Raw genomic sequence first — 27,509 nt, forward strand, 5'->3', positions numbered from 1 at the left:
GCAACGGTGCTCTGCGCCACGGAGAACCCAAACAGGTACGGAGACCGCAGCCGCTAAGCTAAACCCGCGCGTCCCGGGCGGAACCCTGCGGGGTACGGAAGGCAGAGCCACTGACCAACCGGCGAATCCTTCCCACGCCCCGCAAGGCCCTACGGGGTTGCTCTGGACGCCTCAGAAAGCAGGGATCATCCAAAGCCTGGCAGTAGCAGCTGGAAGCTGGCGTCTCTCGCTCACCAGTAGCGTCCAAGTGTATTTAGCCTTTCCTGGGGAAACTTCTCCCGGATACAGACCGTGTCCCAGAGCAGAAGAAAAGCGGTCCCAGGGCGGCGTGCACCAAGGAAGGTCGCACTACAGCTCCCAGAAGGCACAGCGAGAGGCATAGGCAGGCCATACGCACGCAGGGAGTTCTGGGCTTTGTAGTTTCGTTCTCATAGAGTCCAGCGTTCTTCGTGATTGGCGGAGACTCAGGTCCCTCAAGTGTATCTCTATTTTGAAGATGTTTCCCAGTTGCAGAAGCACTGACCTCTTTGTAACGCACACTACAAAATATTCTTTTTGATGATTCTAGAAGGCCTATGAGGCGGCAAAGGCTCTGAGAAAGTGAGTTCTATCCCAGGGCCCCACGAGAAGGAAGAAGGTAGCCAATTCCTTCTTGTTTTTCTCTGACACCCCTACACACACACACACACACAAAACACACACACGCATATACAGATGCACATGCATAACTTTAAATTTTTATTAAAGATTTTTTTATGTGAAAAGTGTATGTTTTACCTCTCTAAATACTTATAATTAACAATTATTTTATTATATGTACCTGGTGATTAAGCTCATTTAATGTTGCTGATTGGACAAAATGCATTCTTTGTCCAGTAACTGTGCATATTTTTTGAAAGAATAAAACCGAATTTCATACCATGAAACTTTGTGTAAATCTATGGGGTGGGAGCTTTTGCTGAGGCTTTAGAGATGTCTCAGCAATTAAGAGTACTGGCTGTTCTTCCAAATAATTCGATTTCAGCATTCACATGGCCTCTTACAACCACTTGTCAGTCTGCTTCCGGGGGACCTGATGTCCTCTCCTGGCCTGTACAGGCAGCAGACAAGTCTTAAGTGTGATGAGGGAGCTGTTGGCATGCGTGCTGGTTGTCCTTGTGATTCATAGGTGTCATAGTCATAGTGTAGGACCTGGGTGCTTCCTTCCTTTGCCTTTGGAAGCTGGCATGGGGCCTTCTGGTGCCATGAAAGCTGGGTTTTCAGTTCAACTCCAGCTCAGGGGCCTCTGAAGTGCTAGGGATCCTCGGTAATAGGGACTTACCTTCCGCCTTTCAGGGCAACCAAGTAAAATAACAATAATGTTTGGAACAGCCTGCAATGTTCTGGGTCTCTTGAACAACCCTTCCTGTCTTAGTTGTTGTCCTACCTCTGTGAAGAGACACCATGACCAAGGCAACTTGTAGAAGAATTTATTGGGACTTTACAGTCCCAGAGGGTTACACTGGGAGGAGCATGGCAGCAGACAGACAGGCAGGTTGCTGGAGCAGCACCTGAAGCTTGCATCTTGATATACAAACATGAAGCAGAGAAAGAGATAACTGGGAATTGCATGGGCTTTTGAAATCGCAAAGCCTAACACTAGTGACACACCTCTTCCAACCTCTTAATCCTTCTAAGCAGTTCTAGCAACTGGGGAGCAAGTATTCAAATATACTTGCCTATAGTGGCTCTTCTCATTCAAATTACCACACTGACCTACAACTCAAAAGAGGTCTTCTCATGTCTAGTGTTGGGGATTTTGTTAGCTGTTCCTTAGCACTTGAGGGGATCACTGTCAGTCGAGATGAGAAAGTTTTATTTAGATTATATATGTATATTTATTCACTGATTGTGTGTATTATAAGTATTTTTAGGTAGATAGCTCCAGTGGATAACTCCACAGCCATTCCCTGTAGGTAGCTCTGGTCAGGGAGACAGAGGCGGAACTTTTAGGATTCCCAGGAAGGGACGGAGAGAGGAGGAAGAGGGGATTCTGTCCTGATGGGGGCATAGGAGATGGACCACTGTAAAGGTACAGGAGAGAGAGACTGCCATGTAGGTGAAGGGGGAAAGTGGCCCCAAAAGGGCTGCCCAGCAGGGTCCAGGGCAGCAAAGATACAATATAGATTTAGTAAGTATTAACTCTGGAATATTGGAGAGGAGTGTGTATTAGCTGAGAGGAGGTTTGGAAGTGCCCACTCATTGAGCTGTTTAAGGTATTTTAAATACAAGACTGCATTTGTGTTTCTTTTATTCACGAATCCAGATCATCTCAGTGGTGGTGAGACACTCTCGAACCCTCCCTCTGGGAGTTTCAAAAGGATTAGCATACTACTGCTACATAAACTCTGGAGGTCACAAAACAAAGAAAAATCAAACATATATAGTAGGAGAGATAGTTGTGGGGGAATGGCCAATGGTTTGTAGGAGATGGGAAAGAAAGTAGGGTTTTCGTTTGTTTGTTTGTTTGTTTGTTTGTTCGTTTGTTTTGTGACCTGAATTAATACTCAAAATTTGAAAATGCTAAAAATTTCTAGGAGGAAAATGGCTGAGTAAATGATACTTCATCTAAATCATGAAAGAGTATTTTTCTTTTTGAGACAAGATTTCACTGTGAAGTCCTGGCTGTCTGGCCTGAAGCAGAGACCTGCCTGCCTTTGCCTCTTGAATGCTAGGATTAAAGGCGTGTGCCACCGTTGCTTGGCAAGTATTTTAAATGCCCATCAATGTGTCTTTATTACAAGAAAAGTAAATTTCAGAATAATACATATGACATCATTCCAGTTTTTTTTTTTTTTGCCTGTTTCAGGGAGGAAAGGAAAGGATATTATAAAACTCTGTGTGTGTGTGTGTGTGTGTGTGTGTGTGTGTGTGTGTGTGTGAGAGAGAGAGAGAGAGAGAGAGAGAGAGAGAGAGAGAGAGAGAGAGAGAGGACGTGCATGTTTGATGTTTGAGACTGAGTATCACTTCATACTTCAGGCTAGCCTAAAACTCAATCTCTTAAAAAAAAAAAAAGACAAGATAAGAAAAGAAAAATAGCAGCCTATAGACGAAGTCATCAAAGAGAACTTTTGGATGTGACCATGATAAGGATGCTGAAGTCAGCTCTCCACAGTTGGTGGCTTCTGGCGGGGAATGTCAGAGGGGAACAACTCAGTTCTTTTTAAGAAGCTGGCCACTGAGAGTTTGACCATCCTCCAGTGAGTATATAAATAACACAAATTGAACTTTTAAAAAACATTTTCTTTTAATTTTAATTTTTTTATTCTTTTGGAGGTTAAGTCACAGGGGTGGGGGTAGATATGGAAGGACTGGGAAATGAGTGGGGTTGGGGCGCATGATGTGAAATTCCCAAAGAGTCAATAAAAAAAATTGTAAAACTATATTTGAACTTAGCCACTCTCACACACTAACCACATGTTCTATCACTGGGCTAAATTCTCAGCCACAGATGTGTCTATTGTGTCACATCCTGGCCGGATGTGAAGAAACACGTGTTCTATCCAGACAGGCCACCAGCAGGCCAAAGAAACAACTCCATCCAAGTTTACCCTGGTGAACCAATGGGTCTGTTTGAGTTCTTACAGGAGCAGGAGCAACTCAAAGGCAGCTTCATCACCAAACTCTTCACCCCAGTGTAGACAAGGACTCATGACAGCCATGTCACCAGAGTACCTCATAGCCCGTAGGCAGCTCCACCAAAGAGTCGCCCCCTGCCCCCAACAGCTATGTGTTGCTTTTGTAACTACTCCAGGGAAAGGCTTTGTGCGTTTTGTAACTTTCTTGGGAGCTCTTGTGCCTTTCCTGTAATTTTGTGAACCCTCTGTCCTGCTCAAGATAATATTTCAGGCCAGAGGAAATAGCCATCACCCTTCAGTCCTTACCTACATCCTTCCATCTGTCTTCTGAACTATTTCCTCCCATTAATGACTGAGGAGTCAGTTACTATGCCTCAGCAACAGTGTCTTATTCTCAGTGCTTGAGCACTTAGGAGTCTTCTCAGCAATCACCACCCACTGCAAAAAGAACAACAATCTACAGGAATACATGCAAGTGCTTATGGGACTGGAGAGATGGCTCAGCAGTTAAGAGCGTGTACCACTCTTGCAGAGGACCCGAGTTCAAGCTCCCAGCACCCAAGTCAGGCAGCTCATGACAACCCGTAACTCTGGCTCTAGGTGATCTGATGCCCTCTTCTGACTTCATCAGGAGTGCTCGTGCCTAGGGCCAGGCTCTTAGCTGCTATCCCGCCACTGCAGCCACATCACCACTTAAAAAAAAAAAATCTTTATTTTACATGTGATCTGAAGAGACACCATAACTAAGGCAACTCTTATAAAAGAAAGGATTTAATTAGCGGGGCAGTGATGGTGCACGCCTTTAATTCCAGCACTTGGGAAACAGGGAGATCTCTGAGTTCAGGGTCATCTGGGATTGAAAGTGTGGTGGCACAGGCCTTTATTCTGGGCCACACCTTCTGCACGAGCACTTCTGATGAAGTCAGAAGAGGGCATCAGATCACCTAGAGCCAGAGTTACGGGTTGTCATGAGCTGCCTGACTTGGGTGCTGGGAGCTTGAACTCGGGTCCTCTGCAAGAGTGGTACACGCTCTTAACTGCTGAGCCATCTCTCCAGTCCCATAAGCACTTGCATGTATTCCTGTAGATTGTTGTTCTTTTTGCAGTGGGTGGTGATTGCTGAGAAGACTCCTAAGTGCTCAAGCACTGAGAATAAGACACTGTTGCTGAGGCATAGTAACTGACTCCTCAGTCATTAATGGGAGGAAATAGTTCAGAAGACAGATGGAAGGATGTAGGTAAGGACTGAAGGGTGATGGCTATTTCCTCTGGCCTGAAATATTATCTTGAGCAGGACAGAGGGTTCACAAAATTACAGGAAAGGCACAAGAGCTCCCAAGAAAGTTACAAAACGCACAAAGCCTTTCCCTGGAGTAGTTACAAAAGCAACACATAGCTGTTGGGGGCAGGGGGCGACTCTTTGGTGGAGCTGCCTACGGGCTATGAGGTACTCTGGTGACATGGCTGTCATGAGTCCTTGTCCACACTGGGGTTCAGCTGCCTGGAAGTCAGTCTTCTACTAGCAGCCTTTAGATGAAGATGTAGAACTCTCAGCTTCTCCTGCACCATGCCTGCCTGGATGGTGCCATGTCCCCTCCTTGATGATGCTGGACTGAACCTCTGAACCTGTAAGCCAGCCCCAATTAAATGTTGGCCCTTATAAGACTTGCACTGGTCACATCATGGTGTCTGTTCACAGCAGTAAAACCCTAACTAAGACAGTGTCTCTCCATTGATTATATTTGGCGGCTATAAAGGCCCTCATCCAGGTAAACAATAATTCCCTGCATGTGCCGGGCAATGGTGGCGCACGCCTTCAGCCCAGCACTTGGGAGACACAGGCAGGCGGATTTCTGAGTTCGAGGCCAGCCTGGTTTACAAAGTGAGTTCCAGGACAGCCAGGGCTATACAGAGAAACCCTGTCTCGAAAAAAACAACCCCCCCCCCCAAAAAAAAATCCCTGCATGCACTCTTACAGGAGATAAATACAAGCAGCACATTCTGGTGGGGATTCTTAGTCATCTCCAAAAGCTTGACCTTTATGACCTTACCCCTGTCTCCCACTCCTTCTGACATTCTTTTGGTAGACTGCTGTTTGCATTTTGAACCCTCCATTGCTCCTAATTTGACTTCTTGTCACGCCTTTCCCTAGGAACTACAGCTAAAACCAAATCTTGCCACATTTGCTTTTGAGTGACTCAGACAGGCCCCATTAACTGTTTTCCACCCCCTCTGTTCCCCCATTCTCTCCTGGATTCTTTAGCACTTCAGGAGCCTAAAATAATCACTGGCCTAAACCATTCAGATCTGACGCAGGTTCTTCTACCCCAAAAGATCATGTCCCACTATGGGCTTGGGGAAAAAAAAATCTCATACAATTTCTAATGTTCTTGCTGAATGATTTTTCAGTTTGTCTGTGAATGTGGACTGATGTGGCCTGGTGAACTGCATAGCAAACACACACTCTCTCTCAAGCTCAATTTCCTTAGCAATGCCTGTCCTTCCTCTCTTGCTTCTCAGCCCCTGGTATTCATGGCAACCACTGCCAAGGACAACTGTCTCCAGTGAGTCAAATGAGCTAGCCTATCAAGGACTGATTTTCCTCATGTGGCTTCAGGTTATACAGCTTTTGCCTCAAAGAGGGATGAGTAGTTGTTTCTCAGTTTCTCCTGTTTCACAGGACTCTGACTGATCCCACTCATCCCGATGTCTCACTGCCTCACAGTTGTAAAAGGCTCTTTCACTTCTTCTTTGAAAGTCTTTCTCAATTCAAGAAGTTCAGAGGCAGTGTGTGCTCTGCTACACAGTTTCCTCTACTTGGCGATTAGTAAGGCTTCAGGCTACATGTCAAATCACGGATTTCCCCTCCCTCTCTATTGAAAGTCAGACTTCGTGTATTTATTATCTCGTCTACCTCCTTTCTGTCTGATGCTTCCATGGATTCCATGTTGGGTCCTAGGGAGTGCTCTTCAGAACAGATATGGTTTATAATGTCTTTTCCCTTGTTCTGCAAGCTGCATCTCCATCTCATTTCCCCCTTTTCTTGCCAAAGCAGGTACTGATGTAGAGAACAGCACTCATGTCTTTTTCCTGTGGTCATTCCTCCTTTAAACGTGCCCTTCTTTCTGGACAGTCAACTCACCCACAGCTGCCTGCCATATCAGCCACAGGAGAAGCTATTCCATGCCTTCATAGCTTTATTTTCAGGTTCCGTATATGTTAATATCCAAGACTGCTGTGTATTTTTTAATCTATCAGCTGTTTGGAGGCATCCCTGTATCCCTGTGCTAGTCAGGATTTCTACTGATGCAACAAATACCATAACCAAGAGCGACTCAGAGGGAAGAGATTTATTCTGTCTTATAACTCTTAAGTCATACTCTATCAGCAGGGTAAGGCCTGGCAGGAACCTGGAGGCCGGAACTGAAGCAGAAGCTATGGAGATATGCTGCATATGTTTCTTATACAAGCTAGGACCACCTTTCTGAGAGTGTCACAACTCACCAAGAGCTAATCCCTTCTTTTTGTTGTTTTGGTTTTGGTTTGTTTTGTTTTTTGAGACAGGGTTTCTCTGTATAGCCCTGGCTGTCCTGGAACTCACTTTGTAGACCAGGCTGGCTTCGAACTCAGAAATCCTCCTGCCTCTGCCTCCTGAGTGCTGGGATTAAAGGCGTGCAAATCCCTTCTTTATTAACCAAAAAACCCCAAACAAACAAAAACAAAAATAAAAAAAAACAAAAGTAAAACCCTGACCTACAAGCAATCTGACAACTCTAGATTTGTGTCAAGTTAACAAACAAACAAAAAACCCTAACCAGCATAAACCACATGGTCCCTGGTAAACACTATTTATCGGAGAGGCAATGCCACCCTGTACCACAGAAGAGCCATTATGGAAGTCCCTGCACAGATGCACCACCCTCAGCTGTCTCAGCCCAGGTGCTTTTCTGGTCATCCAGAGCAGGGACCACACAGCTGCTCCTCTCAAATGCATCTTTGGTTCTTTCAAACCCTGTTTCGGCTCCTAGCGTGTTGTGTTCTTTTCCTGGGAAGATATGAACAAAAGTCTATTCATGTTTAGTGAGGATACTGATGACAGACCAAAGGAACAATTTCACTCAAGTCTATCTTAGTGAACTCATAAACGTACTGGGGTTTCTTCTACAAACACAGGTGAGGGCTTACTTAAAGGATAATGAGTGTCTGTAAGGCAGCTACATCACCAAACAATTCCCTCAGTCTAGGTGACAATTTACAAGAGCTGCTTCCAGGCAGCCCAGCAAACGGTCTCTTCTCTCCAGCAAACTGTTCGGCTCATCTAACAAGAGAGAGGGTTCCTGAGAGCTTCAAAGCTTTCTTGTTTATTTATGCCCATCCCCAGGCAGGGCTTCTCTGTGTAGCCCTGGCTGTCCAGAAACTCAACTCTGTAGACCAGACTGCCCTCAACTTCATAGAGATCTGCCTGCCTCTGCTGGGATTAGAAGTGTGCACAACCATTTCCTAGCAATGTTTGCAATTTTTAAAAGATATATCTGTTCATTTCTCTGTATATGTCTATGTCCATGCATGTGAGCTTGAACATGTGTATTCAAATGCATGTGCATTGCCGTCAGAGAGGACACTGTGTGGCCTTGTCTATTGTTCTCTATCTAATCATTTTGAGTCAAGTTTTCTCCCCAAATCTGGGATGTTCTCAGCTAGGCTGGAAGCCAGAGAGTCTTGGGACCTATCTCTATTCACTTTTTTTGAGCTGGGATTACAGGTTTGCACACGAAGCCTCTCTTATTATGTGGGTGTACGGATCTGAATTCTGGGCCTCGCAGTTGCACAGCAAGAGCTCCAATTTGCTATGTCTCCAGCCCGAGTTCCTGAAACTTGCTTGTGAGTTTTGGGAGTTTCATCCTGATTTCCCTCCAGGAGGAAACATTTCTGTCCAGATGAAATAACTGTACAACACTCTGCCTTACTTCAATCTTCTAAATTCTGTGTAGGTCTCTGTAGCCTCAATCTTAGAGATCCGACTACCTCTGCCTCCTAAGTGCTGGGATCAAAGATGTCCACCGCCACTGTGTGGCATCCTAGATTTAATTTTTACAATGGAATTCCTTTTTGTTTGTTTCTGGCTTTAAAAGATCGATTTCTCTCACAAATTAAGATCTTAGGTGAATGAGCCCGATAGGAGGCATTTCTGCTCCATGTAGTTATTCTGGGATCTAAATTCCTTCCATTATGTTATTCTAATGCCTGCCAGTTCCTTGTTTGTGGATGATTAGAATATATTGGCAAATGAAGAAAATAAGAGGCAATGTCTTAAAGCCTAGAGCAGCATGCCACTTTGTCTCAAATTTCATCCTCGAAAATTAAATCACATGGCCAAGGGCTGGCGAGATGGCTCAGCCATTAGGAGCACTTGTGGCTCTTGAAGGAAGACCCATATTGAGTGTCTCGTAATGCTTTTAACTCCAGTTTGGGGACGGGGAGGATCTGACACCCTGTTCTGACCTCTGCAAGCAGTTATAGATATACAGTGCATATACACACAGGCACAAATACAACCATATTAAAATAGGACCAGGCATTTGGGATAAGAGGCAGAGGCAGGGTAATCTCTTAAAGAGTTTGATGTCAGCCTGATCTACGTAGAGAGCTCCAAGGCAGCCAAGGTATATAGTAAGACCCGGTCTCAATAAAATGTTAATCCCCGACTACTGGGATTAAAGGCATGCGCTACCACGTCCCGAAAGTAGCTCATCTTTGTTACTAGCTTTTGAGCGTTTGCTGAAGGTTCCTTGGAGGCAGAACGTCTCTCTAAATACCTCGACAGAGGATGTCACTGTTTATAAAGTGATGCGCATCATTTCGGGAGCGCTGTGACATTCTGACGGATCCACACCGATCCAATCAACTCTCAGAAACCATCAAGCGACCCGTCGGGAACGTATTTTAAAAGGCAGAAGAGACCCTACAAGCTCAAGGAGAAGATGCTGACGTCAGCCCGGGAACGCCGGGAGTCGCCGGCACCCATCCCTGACGTACTTCCGGCGCGACACCTTCCCTCCACGCCTGGCCTGGGCTGTGGGGGAGGGAGGCGGTTAGTGGGCTTTAGCGCCTTTCCTGACGGCGGTAGATTTGAAGCGCTTTCCAGGACCGGGCCGGGAGACGAGAAGCCCGCGGCGGGGCAGGTGAGGGATGCGAGAGCGTCTGTCGGCGCGGCGGCGTCTTCTGCGGGCCTTGGGGACGAGAGCGGGAAGGGCTCAGGGCGAGGGGCGGAGCCGCGGCGGGCCTCTGGGCCGAGGTAACCGTCTTTCCGTCGAGGTCTCTGGGCTGCTCGGGCTCGGAGGGGTGGCCCCGGGGACCGCGGCGCGGCCTGGGGCCCCGTGGTGGCCCGGCGGCTTGCAGCCGAGCCCCGGGGCGAAGGAAGCGGCTCTTCCTCTCCAGCCCCCGCCCTCCCGGCTCGGGCGCACACCTCCTCCCTGACGCATTTTGCCGCACAAGCTGTAATATGGCGGCAGCGACGGCAGCCTCGGCTCCCGGGAGCTAGGTTCGTTTTGGAGGCTTCAGAACCGGGAGACGGAGCGCTGCGGCGTGGTAGGTGGGACCTCTGGTTAGGGAAGGGGGAGGCGCAGCGCGAGGGCCTGTCAGGTTAGGGTTAGGGAGGGACGGGCGCAGAGCCAGGATCCCCGGGAATAAAATCGACCGCGGGCTCCGGTCCTCCCGACCTTTTCCTCCCGTAGGACAGCGGCTGGCGTGCATGCCTCAGTGACACAGGCCCTTGGTGTTAGGGACACTCCTAAAACTCAAATGCGAGATGTTAACCTCAGGGCCTTAGAAGTTTTCTCATGTTCCTGAGCGACTGGAAGCGGCCGGGCCTTTGGGGGAGGAGGATTCTGTTGAGGAGAAGATGGTTTCTGAACCCCGTTCGCCTTTAGGAGAAACGAACTGATTTTTTCCGTGTTTCCTCTTGATGTCGAACAAAGTCAACCGTAGCGGGCATCCGTTGTCTAATTGTTTTGGAAAACCTTATGGAAGCACCACCCTGTGCACTCAGTTTGATTTCTTAGCACGAATACATTACTTGCGCTAAGTAAAGATTAAGTAAAGACTCTCTTTGTTTGTTTGTTTTTGATCACCAGAACATTTAAGAAATAATACAGTGTTTTGAAAATTTGGAAGGTCCATATTAACTTTCAGAAGCTAAATCCAGAAAGGATAAGATTTGTGTTAGTGTCATTCCCATTGTATAAAGAATATGATGACTAGTAATTGCTATTTTGTAACAGATACTGGACAGTTCGAGGAAACCTTTTTTATAAGTTTTAAAAGATAGCCATAAGAGGAACTGCACAGATACTTAGAAAGGCTGCTTCTAACTTACCTAAAAGTGTAACTCCTGATTTGGTGTCACAATGTCTATAATCCCGGGCTGAAGAGAAAGGGTCACCAATCAAGGCCAGCCTGAACAACTTGATGAGACAAACAAAAACACCTTAGGGACCCCACTCTTTAATTTTAATAATGTGGAGTGTTATTAGTCATGTAATAGTTTACATTTCTCTCTGTTTAAAAGAAGCTAGTTGCTTAACAGTTTCTTTAAGCTTTATTAAATTGATTGGGTTGTTCTGCTCACTCCCTAAGTAGGTTGGTGTGTGTGTATGTATGTGTGTGTGTGTGTGTATATATATATATCAAAAATTGTATTTTTTATTTCTGTAGGCCAAAATTTGGACCTTGAGATGTGCAGGCAGTACTTCAAATATTCAGAGAAGACTGCTATAATTGGACCTTTGACTTTTACTGACAAGGCGCATTTTTTGCTTTGTTTGAGGTCTTTGGCATTTTTAGGGCAAGCACCACTGAGCTGTATTCCTAACCATTGGTCTCCACATTTGTTTGTGTGCATAGATTCAAGACTTCACAACTGAGGGCAAGTGCTAGATCACTGGACCACAAACTAACTCCTAAGTTTTCAGAATACCTGTTAGGTGGTGTTTTTCTACCAGCTCATTTTTTGCATACCAGTAGTTTGTGTATATCAAAAACATTAAAGAAAATGGTTCTATTTGGAAGAGCATAGGTGACTTTTCCTGACAACTCAAAATGTTAGCTTGTTTTACTTAATTCATCAGCAGTGTATACATTTGTAAATGTATGCAAATGTTACTAATTAGTTAATTTTCATTTCTTATTTGATCCATGTGCATACTTTAAGAGTGAGCTGATGAAGCTGGTTTGAATGTTAAAATGCTTCCCAAGCAGGAAATATTTTTAAAAGGTGGGATATATTTTTGCCCAGTTCTGGAGGTCTCAGTCCTGTTGGCCTGTTCCTTTGGATCCTGTGGCAAGGCATTACATGGTGGGGGACACACAGTAGAGCAAAATGCCTTCTTGTGGAGTCCAGGAAACAGAGGATGGAGGGAGGGGGCTGTCCCAATACTGCCTTCAAGGACTCACCTCCAGTGAGTCAACTTCATTCCATTAGTCCCCATCTCCTAAAAGATCCTCCATCTCCTGGTAGTGCCAAAGACTGGCTACCAAACCTTTAACATACTGCCTTTGGGGGACAATTAATGTCTAAACATCAAGAAAGTGTCTTTTAGACCTGACAAGGGAAGATGAATACAAAACAAATCTTCCAAGACTTGCTTAATGACAAACATCAATTGACATGCCAGTATGGATTAAGAAAATTTCAGAAGACCCTACCTCTAGATGAAGAGTTATTGTCAGTTGATGGCTGCTGAAAACGGGAAGATATTTAAGTTCTCTTCAGAGATGAGACCCTGATAGGTTATCCAATCCCAAATAGACCTAAAACACATGCACATGTGACCAACTTTAAAAGGGCCCAGGAGTTTGAATGTGTGTGTGTATAAAACAGAGGTCATGAATTTAAGGGGACTTTTGGGAGGATGTAGGAGAGGGGGTGTTAGAAGCAATTTAAATACAATAATACTCATGTATGGAATTCTCAAAATTTTTTAATTAAGTTTTTAAAAAAATCTAGATGTAACAAAGGTTCCCTTCTCTTTGTATTCAAAACTTAAGTCTTCCCTGGGAATAGTATTAAAAGTAATATAGGAGGCTGAAAAGTGACTCAGCAGGTAAAAGCATTTACTACTAAGTCTGAGGATCTGAATTCTCTCCCTGGAAGCCACATAGTGGAAGAAGAAAATTCCTCTCAGTTGTCCTCTGACCTACACACATGTGCATTACATATGCCTCCCCACTAAAAAAGTGTAGTCCTGTGTAGTCCTGGCTGTCCTGGAACTCACTTTGTAGACCAGGCTGGCCTCGAACTCAGAAATCCGCCTGCCTCCGCCTCCCGAGTGCTGGGATTAAAGGCGAGCGCCACCACGCCCGGCTATATGTCTCTTAAGATTCAGTTCAGTCACAGTACTCTAGAAACTTCTATCTCCAGGCTGAATGAGCCTCCCTGGGTGAAAATTATAAACTCATCTATAAATTCCACCAACCAAAATCTTCCTGGCTTTTTGTTTTGTTTTTAATTAGATATCTTCTTCATTTACATTTCAAATGCTATCCTGAAAGTCCCCAATATCCTCCCCCGGCACTTTTGGGTTGTTTTTAAAAAAACAAAAACACAAACAGCACCCCACACACACAAGATCTTCCATGGTTGTCAAAGATGGCCCTAAACACACCCTGCGTGTCCCAGGCAGGCCATGAACTTATTTAACAGCCTCCTGTCTCAGTTTTTCAAGTATTTGGAATTATACGCCTGTGTCACAAGTCCCTTCTAAAACTTTAAAAATTTTTCCTGGAATGACATTTTGTTTTCATGTATTAATACCATATTTGACATTTTTTTTCTCTTTAGACTGTCAAAGAATGGAGATAGCAGTTTGAATGTACCAGTTTAAATGTAATGTTTTATGCAGTTAAGGGCTTACAGAAATTATATGTTTTTTTGTTTATGAAGTACCATAATTCAAAATAGCAAAGTACATTTATAAAAAAGGTAATTTTAAAAATCCAATATAGCTTTAATTAATCTAACTTACTTGAGTCTGATACAGAACCTGTTATTTGTCAACAAACCTATCCGATCAGATGCTGGGTGTGCTGTTATAATTCTTCAATCCATCGAAGGCATGTGGGTCTCTGTTCTAGGTCAGCCCAAGTTCCAGGATGGCCAGGACTACATAAAAAAACCCTGTCTCAAAACAGCAACAACAAATACTAAATTTTTAAAAATAAGCCTATCTGATAAGAGCATATTACCTTTCTTTCAGGAGAGTCAATAATAACAATACTAACAATAATAACAATGTGAAAAGCATATATATAGGGGAGAAAACAACACCGGTTATAATAGGAAACACAAGATCTGTGTGGGTGTTTTGGTACACACTTGTCACCCCAGCAGTTAGGAGGTGGACACAAAAGAATAAGGAATTTAATGTTATTCTCAAGCTACGTGGCAGGCCAGGTTACTTAAAACTATTTGTAAAAAAATGAAAACAAGCCGGTGTGGTGGTGCATGCCTTTAATCCCAGCACTCGGGAGGCAGAGGCAGGCAGATTTCAGAGTTCAAGGCCAGCCTGGCCTACAAAGTAAGTTCCAGGACAGCCAGGACTATACAGAGAAACCCGGGAGGGGGGTGTGGGTGGGGGAATGAAAACAAGGGCTGGGGAGATGGCCCAGTGGTTAAGAGCACTGACTGCTCTTCCAAAGCTCCTGTGTTCAATTCCCAGCAACCACATGGTGGCTCACAACAATCTGTAATGAGATCTGATGCCCTCTTCTGATGTGTCTGAAGACAGCTCCAGTGTAGTGATATAAATAAAACAAATCTTTAAAAAAAGAAAAGACTTATTTATGAAAAAAATGAAAACAAAAAATAAATGCCAACAACAAAATACTGCTTCCAGACATATTTGCATTAATTAGTATTCTTTCTATTTGTTGATGAAGTCTCTGGGGGTGGCACTGTGCTTTGTGTAGAAGACAAAGTTTTAGAAGGGACTTGTGACACAGGCGTATAATTCCAAATACTTGAAAAACTGAGACAGGAGGCTGTTAAATAAGTTCATGGCCTGCCTGGGACACGCAGGGTGTGTTTAGGGCCATCTTTGACAACCATGGAAGATCTTGTGTGTGTGGGGTGCTGTTTGTGTTTTTGTTTTTTTAAAAACAACCCAAAAGTGCCGGGGGAGGATATTGGGGACTTTCAGGATAGCATTTGAAATGTAAATGAAGAAGATATCTAATTAAAAACAAAACAAAAAGCCAGGAAGATTTTGGTTGGTGGAATTTATAGATGAGTTTATAATTTTCACCCAGGGAGGCTCATTCAGCCTGGAGATAGAAGTTTCTAGAGTACTGTGACTGAACTGAATCTTAAGAGACATATAGCCGGGCGTGGTGGCGCTCGCCTTTAATCCCAGCACTCGGGAGGCGGAGGCAGGCGGATTTCTGAGTTCGAGGCCAGCCTGGTCTACAAAGTGAGTTCCAGGACAGCCAGGACTACACAGAGAAACTCTGTCTCAAAAAAAAAAAAAAAAAAAAAAGAGACATAGCCAGAGGAATTAGAAGGAACAAAGAAGGAAAGCCTTGGTTGTCATCCTAATCATTTTAAAGAATCCACTCAGGGGCTGGAGAGATGGCTCAGCGGTTAAGAGCACTGACTGCTCTTCCAGAGGTCCTGAGTTCAAATCCGAGCAACCATATGGTGGCTCACAACCACCCATAATGAGATCTGATACCCTCTTCTGGTGTGTCTGAAGACAGCTACAGTGTACTTACATATAATAATAAATAAATCTTAAAAAAAAAGTCCACTGTCCCTTTAAGTATTGAGACTCTTAGAGTCAGTGTATTGCTGACTATACTCTTTAATGTGATAAAATCACTACATTACTATCTAATTACAAATACTCCATTTAATAATTAGCTGCCTATATACCGATTCTTTCTCCCTGGCATCTTAAAGACCCATTAGGGTGAATATGGAAATCATTTTACAGATGAAAGTGCAAAATGAATTTCTGACCACTCACTGATGTTTCTGAAACATTTGAAGAAGTTTAGCATTTTGTTTATAAAAATTATTTTATTGTTAACATGCAAAGTGATTGTAGTGGCTATTCCTGGTTGTCAACTTGACTATATTTGGAATGAACTACAATCCAGAATTGGAAGGCTCACCAGTGACCCTTATCTGGAGGCTTGGAGATCCTTATCTGGATCTTGGTTTGGAGATCTTGAGCCATAGTGGCTATGGATTCCAGAAGATTGAATCTCCGAGTTTAAGGAACACACCTTTAATCTGGGCTACGCCTTTCATCTGGGATTAAAGGTGTGGTGGAACACACCTTTAATCTGGGCTACACCTTCTGCTGGAGACAATATAAGGACATTGGAAGAAGGGAGTCTAGCTCTAGCTCTTGCTCTTGCTCCTTCGCCTGCTTGCTGCGTGAGACTGACTAACTGCTAGATCCTTGGACTTCCATTCACAGCTGCGACTGAACAATTGTTGGGAATTGGGCTGCCGACTGTAAGTCATCAATAAATTCATTTACTATCTAGAGACTGTCCATAAGTTCTGTGACTCTAGAGAACCCTGACTAATACAGTGATTAATAAACATTTAAAACAAGATCAATAAACAAAGTATTTTCATGCCAAACATCATGCTGTACTCTTGGAGTCACAGTACTTAGGAGTGGAAGCAGGAGGATAGAAAGTTGAAGTTCAATGTGAGCTACATTGCATGATCCTGTCTCAAAAAAATGTAATTCTAATATGAAAAAAAAATCAGTATCACTCATTTCTGAGGAAGTCAAATAGGTAAATTGAGTTTATAATAATATTAAGTAGATGATAATGGTTACAGTTCATAATCAGTAATGGAAACAAGGTCAGACTAGAACATGCATTCCATCATTATAATGGGAGCAGCACGTGCTGATCACTACAAAATGGGGCACTGCGCCAGGTGTAATTACTTTTCAAAAAATTCAAATCTGGGTTTTATGAGATTAGATTAGCTATAACTCATTCAGGCTAAATGAATTTGTGGCAAACAAATATTTACAGATAATTAATCCCAAAAGATTTGATTATATTCTGAGACAACTGGTGGCTAAATTTTTTTCTCTCCTGAAATGAGTCTTGCTACATAGCCTAGGTTTGTTTTAGAAGATGACTCTCTGGAATGCTGGGAATACAGAATTGTATGGCCATTTTCTTGAAATTTTTATGGATTTAATTTTTCTTTGAATTAAATTTTCTATATCTTACTAATGTAATCTTGGCAATCCTTTTTTCTTGGAAAAAATGAGAACTTGATTAGATGTTTGTCTTATTGTTTTAGATTTTAGATATTATTAAGTGATAATTAAGAGTCATAAATACAGAGGAAATGTCCTATTTATCACTAGCAATTGTTAAGTCTCTAGTAATAGTAATAGCATCTTAGCAATTTTACTTATTTTAAAAATTATTATTTTGTGTGTGGGGGTGTTTTGCCTGTGTGTATGTGTGTTCATGTGTGTGCAGTGTCTGTAAAGGTCACAGAGGACATTAGATCCCTGGAACTGGAGTGTTACAGGTGCCTGTGAGAGACCGACCATTGGGTGCTGGGACTTAAACTTTGCTTTTCTTGAAGAGCAGCTAATTGTTCCTAACTGCCTACCACTTTGCTGTCCCATTTAGTAACATTAGAGACATAGTATATAAGCCATCTTTTGTGTCACCATTGTTCCTTATTTTTTTGTTTTGAGACAGGGTCTCTATTAATGTAGCTCTGCCTTTGACTCTCTATGTACATAGACTAGGATAGCCTCCAGATCCACCTGCTTTTGTTTCTCAAGTTCTAGGATTAAAGGTTTGGGCATGGTAGTTTTTGTTATGTTTTGTTTTGTTTTAAGGCAGAATATCACTGTTACCCTGACTTAAGTTCCCCAGTGTTTGGATTTAAAAAGGTGAACCACCATGCCCATTCTTCAGTTATTTTCTGTAACTGGATATAAATCTATAATTGCCTCAAATTTTCAGCTAATTTGTGCCAGGGTATAACTCAGTGGTAGAACATGAGTACCATGTGTAAGTGAGGCAAGCACAAAGAGAGAGAGAGAGAGAGAGAGAGAGAGAGAGAGAGAGAGAGAGAGAGAGAGAGAGGAAGAAGAAGAAGAAGAAGAAGAAGAAGAAGAAGAAGAAGAAGAAGAAGAAGAAGAAGAAGAAGAAGAAGAAGAAGAAAAAGAAGAAAAAGGGAAAAGGAAGACTCTTTAGAGTGAAGAGTATAGACCTTTTAGGGTATTTCTTACTCTGTGTAACATATCACAGGCTGTTTGCTAAGGCACTTTAGTCATTTAGGTGTGATAGTTTAAATAAACGCATGTGTATTCAGTCTCTTCTGAGCAAATGAAATGGTTATTTTTGTATTCTGTTAGCTTGGCTGTTATTTAATACTTGCCAGTTTTGCTTTATCAGTTCTTCCCCTTACTGTATCATTCCCTACCAAGTCTTATTATAAATCCTTAAAATAAATGATTTACAAAAGAATGTCAAGTAAAAGGTACCTGCTGTGTGAATACAGCTACCTTCATAGTGTTTCACACATTACTATGTGCCTGTCATAGGCTGTTAGTTGCTCATGACCAGAAGTAACCTCATGTAAAATTGAATATGCTTTTGATCAGAATTCTATCTACCTTATATTAGTATCATTAAAATCCCCACCTTTCATTTCAGGTGTAGTAACATGCACCTGTCATCCCAGCAGCATTCAGGAGGCTGAGGCAGAAGGATTGCCATAAATTGTAGGCCAGCCTAGGCTATAAAGTGAGTACAAAGTTAGCCAGAGATACCTGATGAGATTTTGCCTCAGAAACAAAACCTCTTCCTTTTCTTCACAGATGATGATATATTTTTGGTTTTGTTTGGAAACTTGAATATTTTTCTTTAATATCTTATATTTTAATTAGAGCTCTCATTTTTCTTTCCTAGGAGCAAAACAATTGGCTCAGTCATTCTTGGTGGATTTTTGTTTTTTTATTGTTTCCCCCAACTTAAAGGTAATATACATGTTTTGTTCTCTAGTTTTACAGACTTAATACAGTATTCTGTATGGGGGTAGTAATCTGGTTTTGGTTGGTAAAATAGGAATTTATTATACGATAATGATGGTTCTCTTTAAGAGCACATTTACTAAAATTGGAATAATAAAAGAAGATTAACATAGTAATTACTATGCCTTAATCTTAAAGTTTTTTTCTATTTTCCTCAAAGTATAGTCTAATCTCCAAGAATCATAGTGAGTTTCCCCCTAGGAGACAAATGTAAAATAAGTTCAACAACATTTGTAATTTATGTGCAATAGATTTTGCTTTTAGACATTAATAGAAAATCTTTGCCATTTTAGTTGGCTGCCTAAAACTGTACCATATTTCACTTACAGACTGAAGTGTTGGAACCATGGGGATAAAGGTCCAGCGTCCTCGGTGTTTTTTTGACATTGCCATTAATAATCAACCTGGTAAGAATATTAATATAAATATATAAATTAATAAAATATTCTAATTAACATACTAGAATATAAAATTGTACTCAAGAAATTTAAACCTGTTACCTTCTTTTTCAGCTGGAAGAGTTGTCTTTGAATTATTTTCCGATGTATGTCCCAAAACGTGTGAGAACTTTCGCTGCCTTTGCACAGGTTTGTTTGCATTTTTCAATTGTCCTAATTTCTAGAAATACTAGCTGTGAACCCTGCATTGGGATGAAGACATATGATGTCAAAACTCAGGCTGAGTCAGGAGCATGCATTCAAGACCATTCTGGGCCACATGCAAGGGGGCCTGTAATCCCAACCCTTGGGAAGCTGAGAGGAGGACTGTGAGTGTAATGGCAGCATGAGTTACAAAGATAGACTTAGGTTCAAAAAAGTTCAAGTTAATTAAAAATAAGTACTAGTTGTAATAAGATTTTATCTGAGATTGATTTCTGTGTTCTCTAGAAGAATATGGGCTTTACTAATATTTCAGTCTTTTCATTGATCTATGACTGTTTCTTTCTCCAGGTGAAAAAGGGACAGGGAAATCAACTCAGAAGCCATTACATTATAAGAGCTGTCTCTTTCATAGAGTTGTCAAGGATTTCATGGTTCAGGGTGGTGACTTCAGTGAAGGTGAGATTTTGAGTCCTATAAAAGACACGACATATTTTTTGTTAAACATAAAGGTTTTGGGTAGTGTGTGTTGTACAGGGAAATGGAGAACAGAGGACAATTTACAAGAGTCAGTCCTCTTGTTATTGAAATTATATTGATGTCTTATAATTTGTTGTGTTCCTTTGAGTGTTATTGGTGCAGAATCATTTGTATACATACTTGATGAGAAGTATTTGACTGCGTTTACTATCCTGAGTTCTAAGAGTGTTTTTCATAACTAGGGAATGGAAGAGGAGGAGAATCTATTTATGGAGGATTCTTTGAAGGTAAAGCTTTTATATTTAATTGTTTTTAGAAATTTTACTCACTATAAATTACAGTAGGAATTAAGCATATGAATATAGAGATAACTTAATGGTTTTCATATTTTACTTTTGGTATTCAAGAGAATATTGTTTCAAATTTCTCATACATTTTTCTCACTCTAATCAAAGATTAAAAGAAAAGTTCTTATCATTGAAGTAAACAATGCTCTGATGGAGGTTCAGTTAATGAGTCTAGACTGTGATGTTTATCCCTCCATGCTCATGAGTGAAAGGGATAAAATGTAAAGAAATACATCTGGACTCTTACAATCTTGCTATTTATTTTTAGTACTGTGCTGGGGTCAAATCCAGGGCATTGTTGATGGTAGGCAAGAACTTTTAAGTATGTTAGACTGAGAGATAAGAGAGCTTGATAGCATGCTTGGAGCTCTGAGTTCAATCCTTTACACCAGGGAGGAAAAATTAGTAATAAATCTAAAATTACAGGGGTAAAAATTGGTTCATAATAGGTTCTTTCTTCCTTCATAACCTGACCTTGTTATGTTGTGTTTGACAGTAAAGAACACATCCAGCCAGGCATGGTAGCACTGAACTATAATACCAGCACTGGGGAGGTTCAGGAAGGATTTGGAGGCCAACTTAGTTTAAGTGCAAGACCCTGTCTCAAACAGGAAAATATCCATTGTGAACAAGAATGGAAAATGAATTATTTTGAGTGTGATATATATGCACATGCGTGAGCAAATGTGAGCATTTCCTCCTGTGTACAGGCTAGAGGAAGACATCAGGTGCTCTACCATTCTGCTTTACTCCTTTGAGACAGTGTCACTGAATCCAAGCCAAGCTATCAGCCAGCAAGTCCCAGCAGTTTTTCTATTACTACCTCCCACAGCACTGAGGTTACAAGTATGCAATGGTTAACATGGTTTTCTACATGAGTCCTCAATGTTTGCACAGCAAGCCTCTTAACCACTGAGCCATCTCTCCAGTCTTGAAAAATAAGTGTCTTGGAGCTTACACTTCTAATATAACTGAAAATTTTCTTCTCTTTATATAGATGAGAGTTTTGCTGTTAAACACAACAAAGAGTTTCTCTTATCAATGGCCAACAGAGGGAAGGATACAAATGGCTCTCAGTTCTTTATGTATGTATTTAAGGTTTCAAATATCCCTGCTAACTGTCCCTATTGCCTTTATAAGAGAGAGATTGTAAAATTATAGGAGAAGTAAAACAATCACTGATGGTATAGTAGAATGGTTACTAAAGTCTCAGGTGATAGAGCTTGCTGAAAAAGTAATAGGTGGCTTAAGACATTGCCATTGTCAGAGAACAAAATCGGAAATACATCCACCACATCAGGTACCATCCACTACTGTACCCAGCTTTCTATGTGGATTCTAGGGATCAAACTCAAGCTTGTACACCAAGTATTTTATCTTTAAGAGATTTTATATACCAGTATGTCTCTACGTAACCAAATACCAGGCTTCTAACTACATAGTTTTGAGGTTGACCTTGAGAATAAAAGAGAGGTAGGGGTACTTGCAAAAAATGCATTGAACAAGTGCTTTCTTTAGATTCAGGTGAGTTTGTTTTGAAAGTCTCTTGATCAGGGTCCTTGAACCCCATCTTAACTTCTCCAGTACATGTAATTATTATGCTCTTGTTTGAGGTTGACCCAGTTTAATTCAACTTTTCTTCAACACAAAATTTTATTCAATATCACAGATAACAAGCTCAAAAACCTAGAGTAGTTGAATAACATGAGTAAGCCTGTTGGAACATAGAATCTCAGCTATTAAAACCTGTGTTGAAGAAAACAGGAACACTAAGTACTAGTTACTTATTCCATAAACTAGATACTATCATTTTCAGATATTCCAGAGAGATTTGAAAATTGGATGCAGAAGTACCTACAACTACATGTTGGCAGTTAATTTCTAAAATATATGAAATTAAGTGGACTGTTTCTATTCATGTTCAGCAAATATATCTCAGAGCCATCAGACTGACTGTTCCCACCTCTCTCAATTCCTCTAAAACCCTCCACGTTAACTGTTTAAAAGGTTAGGGTGAGGCCTGAGAGATTCAGTGGTTAAGCGCACTGACTGCTCTTCCAGAGGTGCTGAGTTCAATTCTCAGCAACCACATGTTGGCTCACAACCATCTGTAATGGGATCCCATGCCCTCTTCAGATGTGTCTGAAGATAGCTACAGTGTACTTGAATTCATAAAATAAATAAAATCTTTAAAAAAAAAAAAAAAGAGGATGAAAAGCACCATTGTTAAACCCATAAGTTAGTAGAATGATTTGGTAAGTTTAGCAGTTCAATACAACAGAACATCATACAACCAGGAATATTTAATAAAAACCTAGTGACAAGTAGAAATACAAGTGGATAGAAATAACTCTAAATGTCAACTGCATGCACTCACTGTCTTCAGCAGTCAATAGGTATGGCTTTTATATTCCGAACAAGCTTTTGTAAAACTCGTATGGGAAACCCTTTGCACTCATGAGGTTCTGCTATATAAGGGTATCACATGATTTCTTATTTTCAGTACACTTTTTTTGTTTTTATAGAAGCTAACTTTGTTTTTCTGTTTTTATTTTATCTGATGAATCCCAAAAGAACAACAAAACCAACTCCTCATTTAGATGGGTAAAGATTATTTTAATATCTTACAACATACTTTATTTTGTTGTATTAGAGTAAGAAGCTTTTATTTAATAATTTTTACATGACATTTTAGGCATCATGTTGTTTTTGGGCAAGTGATCTCTGGTCAGGAAGTTGTGAGAGAGATTGAAAACCAGAAAACAGATGCCGCTAGCAAACCATTTGCTGAAGTTCGGATACTCAGTTGCGGAGAGCTGATTCCAAAGTCTAAGGGTAAGAACGGGTGCACAGTTAAGGGAACTCTTACTTGGATAAGTAGAGATTATAAATAAGCATGAGGTTTTGTGGGTTTAGATGTGTCCTGTGCTGTCAGTTTTTTCTAATTTATATGTGCTTCTGTACGTATGTGTCTGGGTCAAGCACAGCCTCACTTACGGTTCTTCAGAAGGCATGGACCATATACTGTAAGTACAATATACAATAAGAAAATTATAGTTGTGAAGAACTTTGTACAATGTTTAGCATTTGTATGTCTTCTGCAGATATTCACTACTTTCTTCAATCTCTTTTGGTGTGTGTGCATGACAAGATCTCTTTGTGTAGCCCTGGGTAAGTCCTGTACACACAGATATGTACACACACGCGCGCATGCACACACACCGCCTTCTGAGTGGTAGGATTAAAGGTATGCATCAGCATGTCCTGCTCAGCCTCTGCTTGAAATTCTAATATAGGTTACATCTGCTAGAATGTTTTGGAAACATGCCTTTATTCCAGTTCAATTGTTATGTTAGAAAATTTTACTTAGGCATAATCTTGTCCACACACAAAGTAATTGCAGAAAACCTAACTTGACTAATTACCTTTATAGGCATATACAAAAAGTGTAATTTCAGGAGCAAACTCCTGGTATTCTTCAGTGTCATTAGACTTTTTTTTTTTTTAGTCTAAGTAAAACTGAATCACAGCCGGGCACGCCTTTAATCCCAGCACTCGGGAGGTAGAGGCAGGTGGATTTCTGAGCTCGAGGCCAGCCTGGTCTACAGAGTCTACAAAACAAAAGATAAATTTCATACACTTGGTAGGAAGAATGAGCTTTTAAATCATCTTCTGAGTCAGTAAGGTGTCTTAGCAGCTATACAAGCTTGGCAGCCCAAACTTAGGCTGGAAACCACATATATAAGGAGAGAAAGAACTGACTTCATGACTTCACACATGCACTGTGACACACACTGTAATAAAATCACCTGTGGTATGCCCCTTTCTTCCTTCCTTTCTTCCTTCCGTTCTCTCTTTCTTTCTTCCTTCCTTCCTTCCTTTCTTTCTTTCTTTCTTTCTTTCTTTCTTTCTTTCTTTCTTTCTTTCTTTCTTTCTTGAGAAAGAATTCCAGTGCAAAATGAAAGTGGGAGCTGATGAGAATGAAATTTTCTTTTCTTTTCTTTTCTTTTTTTTTTTTTTTTTTTTTTTTTTGAGTTCCTTCTTTTTATTAACACATACCCAACTACTTGTCTTCTGGTTTGTTGAAGCAGTTAGGTCAGACAACACTTGCCACAGTAATGCCTGTCAAAGTGGCTTCCCATGAAAACTCCAGCACCACACTCAACAGAAGGACAACTCTCGACGAAGTCGGCTATTTTGACGTTTTGGTCCGCCTTATAGTATTTCAGCACAGCCAACTTAGACTTCTTCCTCTTATGCTTACTCTTCTTGGGAGTGGTGTAAGACTTCTTCCTTCTCTTAGCACCACCCGAAGTCTCAACACCAGATGAAGGGTGGACTCCTTAGGAATGTTGTAGTCAGACAAAGCCCGGCCATCTTCCAGCTGCTTACCAGCAAAGATCAGCCTCTGCTGATCAGGAGGAATTCCTTCCTTATCCTGGATCTTGGCCGTAACGTGATGGTTTCCCCATAAGGGTCTTCACAAAAATCTGCATCGAGGCGGTGGCTCCACCCACGATGGCAGATCGGAAAGGAGAATGAAATTTTCTTAATTATGAGATAAAGTATTTGACAAAATCAAATTACTTTGATGGATATATTATTATTATTATTATTATTTATTTTCATTTTGCTTAGAAAATAGATAGATCTGGTATTTCTTTGACTTGTATTCATTGTGAATTAATTTTCTTTAAAAGTTTAATATCTCCCACCCTTTAGTTACTAAAAGTATATATAGTAGATTTTTCAGTGTTTGTGTTTGTATATCCTCTCTGTTTTAATGGTCTTAGGTTCAGATTAATAATTGGATTAATGAGACAATATAGGTTTCTTTCCATACAAAGTTGACTAAGGTTTAAGAAAGGAGATACAGGCCGGGCAGTGGTGGCACATGCCTTTAATCCCAACACTTGGGAGGCAGAGGCAGGAGGGTTTCTGAGTTTAAGGCCAGCCTGGTCTACAGAGTGAGTTCCAGGACAGTCAGGGCTACACAGAGAAACCCTGTCTAGGAAACAACAAAACAAAACAAAAAATAAAGAAAGGAGATACAGCACAGGAAATAGCCTTTTGGAGATTTCATGATTTCTATACACAGCTTGATTATGCCCCAAGAACCTTATATTTGATATGTTTATGATCAGAGGAATGTGACTAGGTAGGCATGGGCTACCTTAGTTTGTTGAGATTTTTGCTGTAGAGGTCTCTTCAGTTTTTATAACTTGTTCCCACAAGCTGGTCTCGAGCTGCTGCATAATGAGCATGAATCATAGTCAGTGTTCAAGGTTCTTGGTCAAGAACATAGTAACTTCAGAGAGATGCTTTTTTATTTTGGATTTAATATGCTCCAATAGATACTGAGTTCAGATACACCAGTCCAGTAACAAGGAAGCCAGTGGAGTCCAAAGATGCAGATTTTTTTCTCTTTAACTTTGTTGAATTATAGAGAATACTAATACATATAATTAAGTATAATGGGCATATTTACCACCCAGTTTCAACAGTTCACACATGGACAGTTTTGTTTTACCTACCTCCAGATATTTCTCCCCCTCACAAACCTTTACTTGGAAGGCAGGGTTTGGCTATATTGCCAGACTTAAATTTCTGGATGTGGGGCTGGAGAGATGGCTCAGTAGTTAAGAGCACTGACTGTTCTTCCGGAGGTCCTGAATTCAAATCCCAGCAACCACATGGTGGCTCACAGCCATCTGTAATGAGATCTGATGCCCTCTTCTGCTGTGTGTGAAGACAGGTACAGTGTACTTATAATTATTAAATAAATCTTTTTAAAATTTTTCTGGATGTGTAAGTCATTGCACTCACCTGCTTTCTTATTTGAAGCAAATTTCAGATACAGTTTTTAAATTTCTTATTTCACGTGCATTGGTGTGAGAGTGTCAGATCCCCTGGACCCAGAGTTTCAGACAGTTGTGAGCTGCTGTGTGGATGCCAGGGATTAAACCTGGGACCTCTGGACGAGCAGCCAATATACTTAACCACTGAACCATCTCTCCAGCACTCCAGATACACATTTTATCTACAGATATTTAACTTTTCCTCCTAAGATGTGACTTGTAAAAGATAACCCGTGCTATTACATACTCCTATTGATCAAAAACTTAGCAATGTTGTGATTTCTTATTGTTTTATTAATGTTAGTCATTTTGTTGCTTGAGTCTGACTTAAGGTTTGAACATTGAAATTGGTATTAAAGTTGTTTTAATTAGTTTGTGCCAGGTATAACTGTAGTTCCAGCTACTTGGGAAGTTGAGGCATAGAATCATTTGAGGCCAGGAGCTTGCCGTATAGCTAGGTTATTTGTGATGTAGCGTTTTTTCTTAATTCTACTTTTCATAGTTTTCTGCTTCTGTTTCAAATACCTTAGTAAATCCATTTAGAAAACTGAAGAGAATCAGCTTTGTTTTGTTTTAGTCCCCCAGCCCCCATCTCCCCTCAGTCCCCATCTCCCCTCAGTCCCCATCTCCCCTCAGTCCCCATCTCCCCTCAGTCCCCATCTCCCCTCAGTCCCCATCTCCCCCAGCCCCCATCTCCCCTCAGCCCCCATCTCCCCTCAGTCCCCATCTCCCCTCAGTCCCCCATCTCCCCTCAGTCCCCCATCATTTTTTGAGACTAGGAGTCATACAGGGCTGACTGGTTTCCCCCTGCTCTGCAGTTGGTGTTCATTCAGTGCTCCGTAGGACTTTCTAAAAGACACTCCAATCGTAGTGCCTTCGTTACTTATTGCTGGAACTCTTCTGATAAGATGCAGCATCCTTTTGTTTATTGATAAAAATCATATGTAGGAAACACAGAGGGCTTATTTATATCTTAATTTACTAATACCATCATGACCTGATGAATTTAAGTCTATTTATTTACTGTTTGCTAATTTATTGAAATTCCTTTTTCTGTATATGCATGTTGACTCATTTTTGGCCCAAATAAGTATTTCAAATCCATTCTGGTTTGAGTTAGTACAACTAAATGGGTCAGGTTCTAACTTTTGAAAAATTCATATGCCCTATGTGTGATAATTTTACTTATGTTAATATATTCTTTAAAGCATCCAAGTTTCAAGACATTTTAAAAGATTATTTCTTAAGCTAAGAAGATGGCTCAGTGGGTAAATGTGCTTGCCATGAAAGTTTGCTGACCTTAGTTCAGTTCCTGTACCTACCTAAAAGTGGAACTCTACAAAATTGTCCTCTAACCATGGCACACACATCAAAGCACATGATAGTAATAATAAGATAATATTTAAGAAATTGATTGCCTATCCAGGTTTAGTGGCACACACCTTTAATCCCAGTACTCCAGAGGTAGAGGTAGGTGGATATCCAAGTTTGAGGCCAAGCTGGTCTACAGAATGAG

The 27,509-nt window shown here is 41.2% G+C and overlaps 1 protein-coding gene across 5 annotated transcripts in view; it reads left to right on the forward strand.

The window, feature by feature from the left end:
* Positions 1 to 9,594: 9,594 nt before the first annotated feature.
* Ppig (peptidyl-prolyl isomerase G (cyclophilin G)) overlaps positions 9,595 to 27,509 on the forward strand; it is a 31,307-nt gene continuing 13,392 nt past the window's right edge. Inside the window, exons 1-10 of one of the 5 annotated variants that reach the window (XM_006499185.4) lie at positions 9,652 to 9,799; positions 18,333 to 18,422; positions 18,588 to 18,655; positions 19,039 to 19,116; positions 19,222 to 19,296; positions 19,660 to 19,767; positions 20,031 to 20,075; positions 21,133 to 21,220; positions 22,710 to 22,739; positions 22,831 to 22,970. In XM_006499185.4, coding sequence (XP_006499248.1) covers positions 19,056 to 19,116; positions 19,222 to 19,296; positions 19,660 to 19,767; positions 20,031 to 20,075; positions 21,133 to 21,220; positions 22,710 to 22,739; positions 22,831 to 22,970 — 547 coding nt within the window. In that variant the 5' untranslated portion in view covers positions 9,652 to 9,799; positions 18,333 to 18,422; positions 18,588 to 18,655; positions 19,039 to 19,055. Of the gene's footprint in view, positions 9,800 to 9,929; positions 10,206 to 18,332; positions 18,423 to 18,587; positions 18,656 to 19,038; positions 19,117 to 19,221; positions 19,297 to 19,659; positions 19,768 to 20,030; positions 20,076 to 21,132; positions 21,221 to 22,709; positions 22,740 to 22,830; positions 22,971 to 27,509 lie in introns of those variants that run through there. The other 4 variants (XM_006499186.3, XM_006499184.4, NM_001081086.1 and 1 more) reach the window with 4 other exon arrangements.

The sequence above is a fragment of the Mus musculus genome, chromosome 2 (assembly GCF_000001635.26).
Source record: "Mus musculus strain C57BL/6J chromosome 2, GRCm38.p6 C57BL/6J".
NCBI classification, from domain to species: Eukaryota; Metazoa; Chordata; class Mammalia; order Rodentia; family Muridae; genus Mus; species Mus musculus.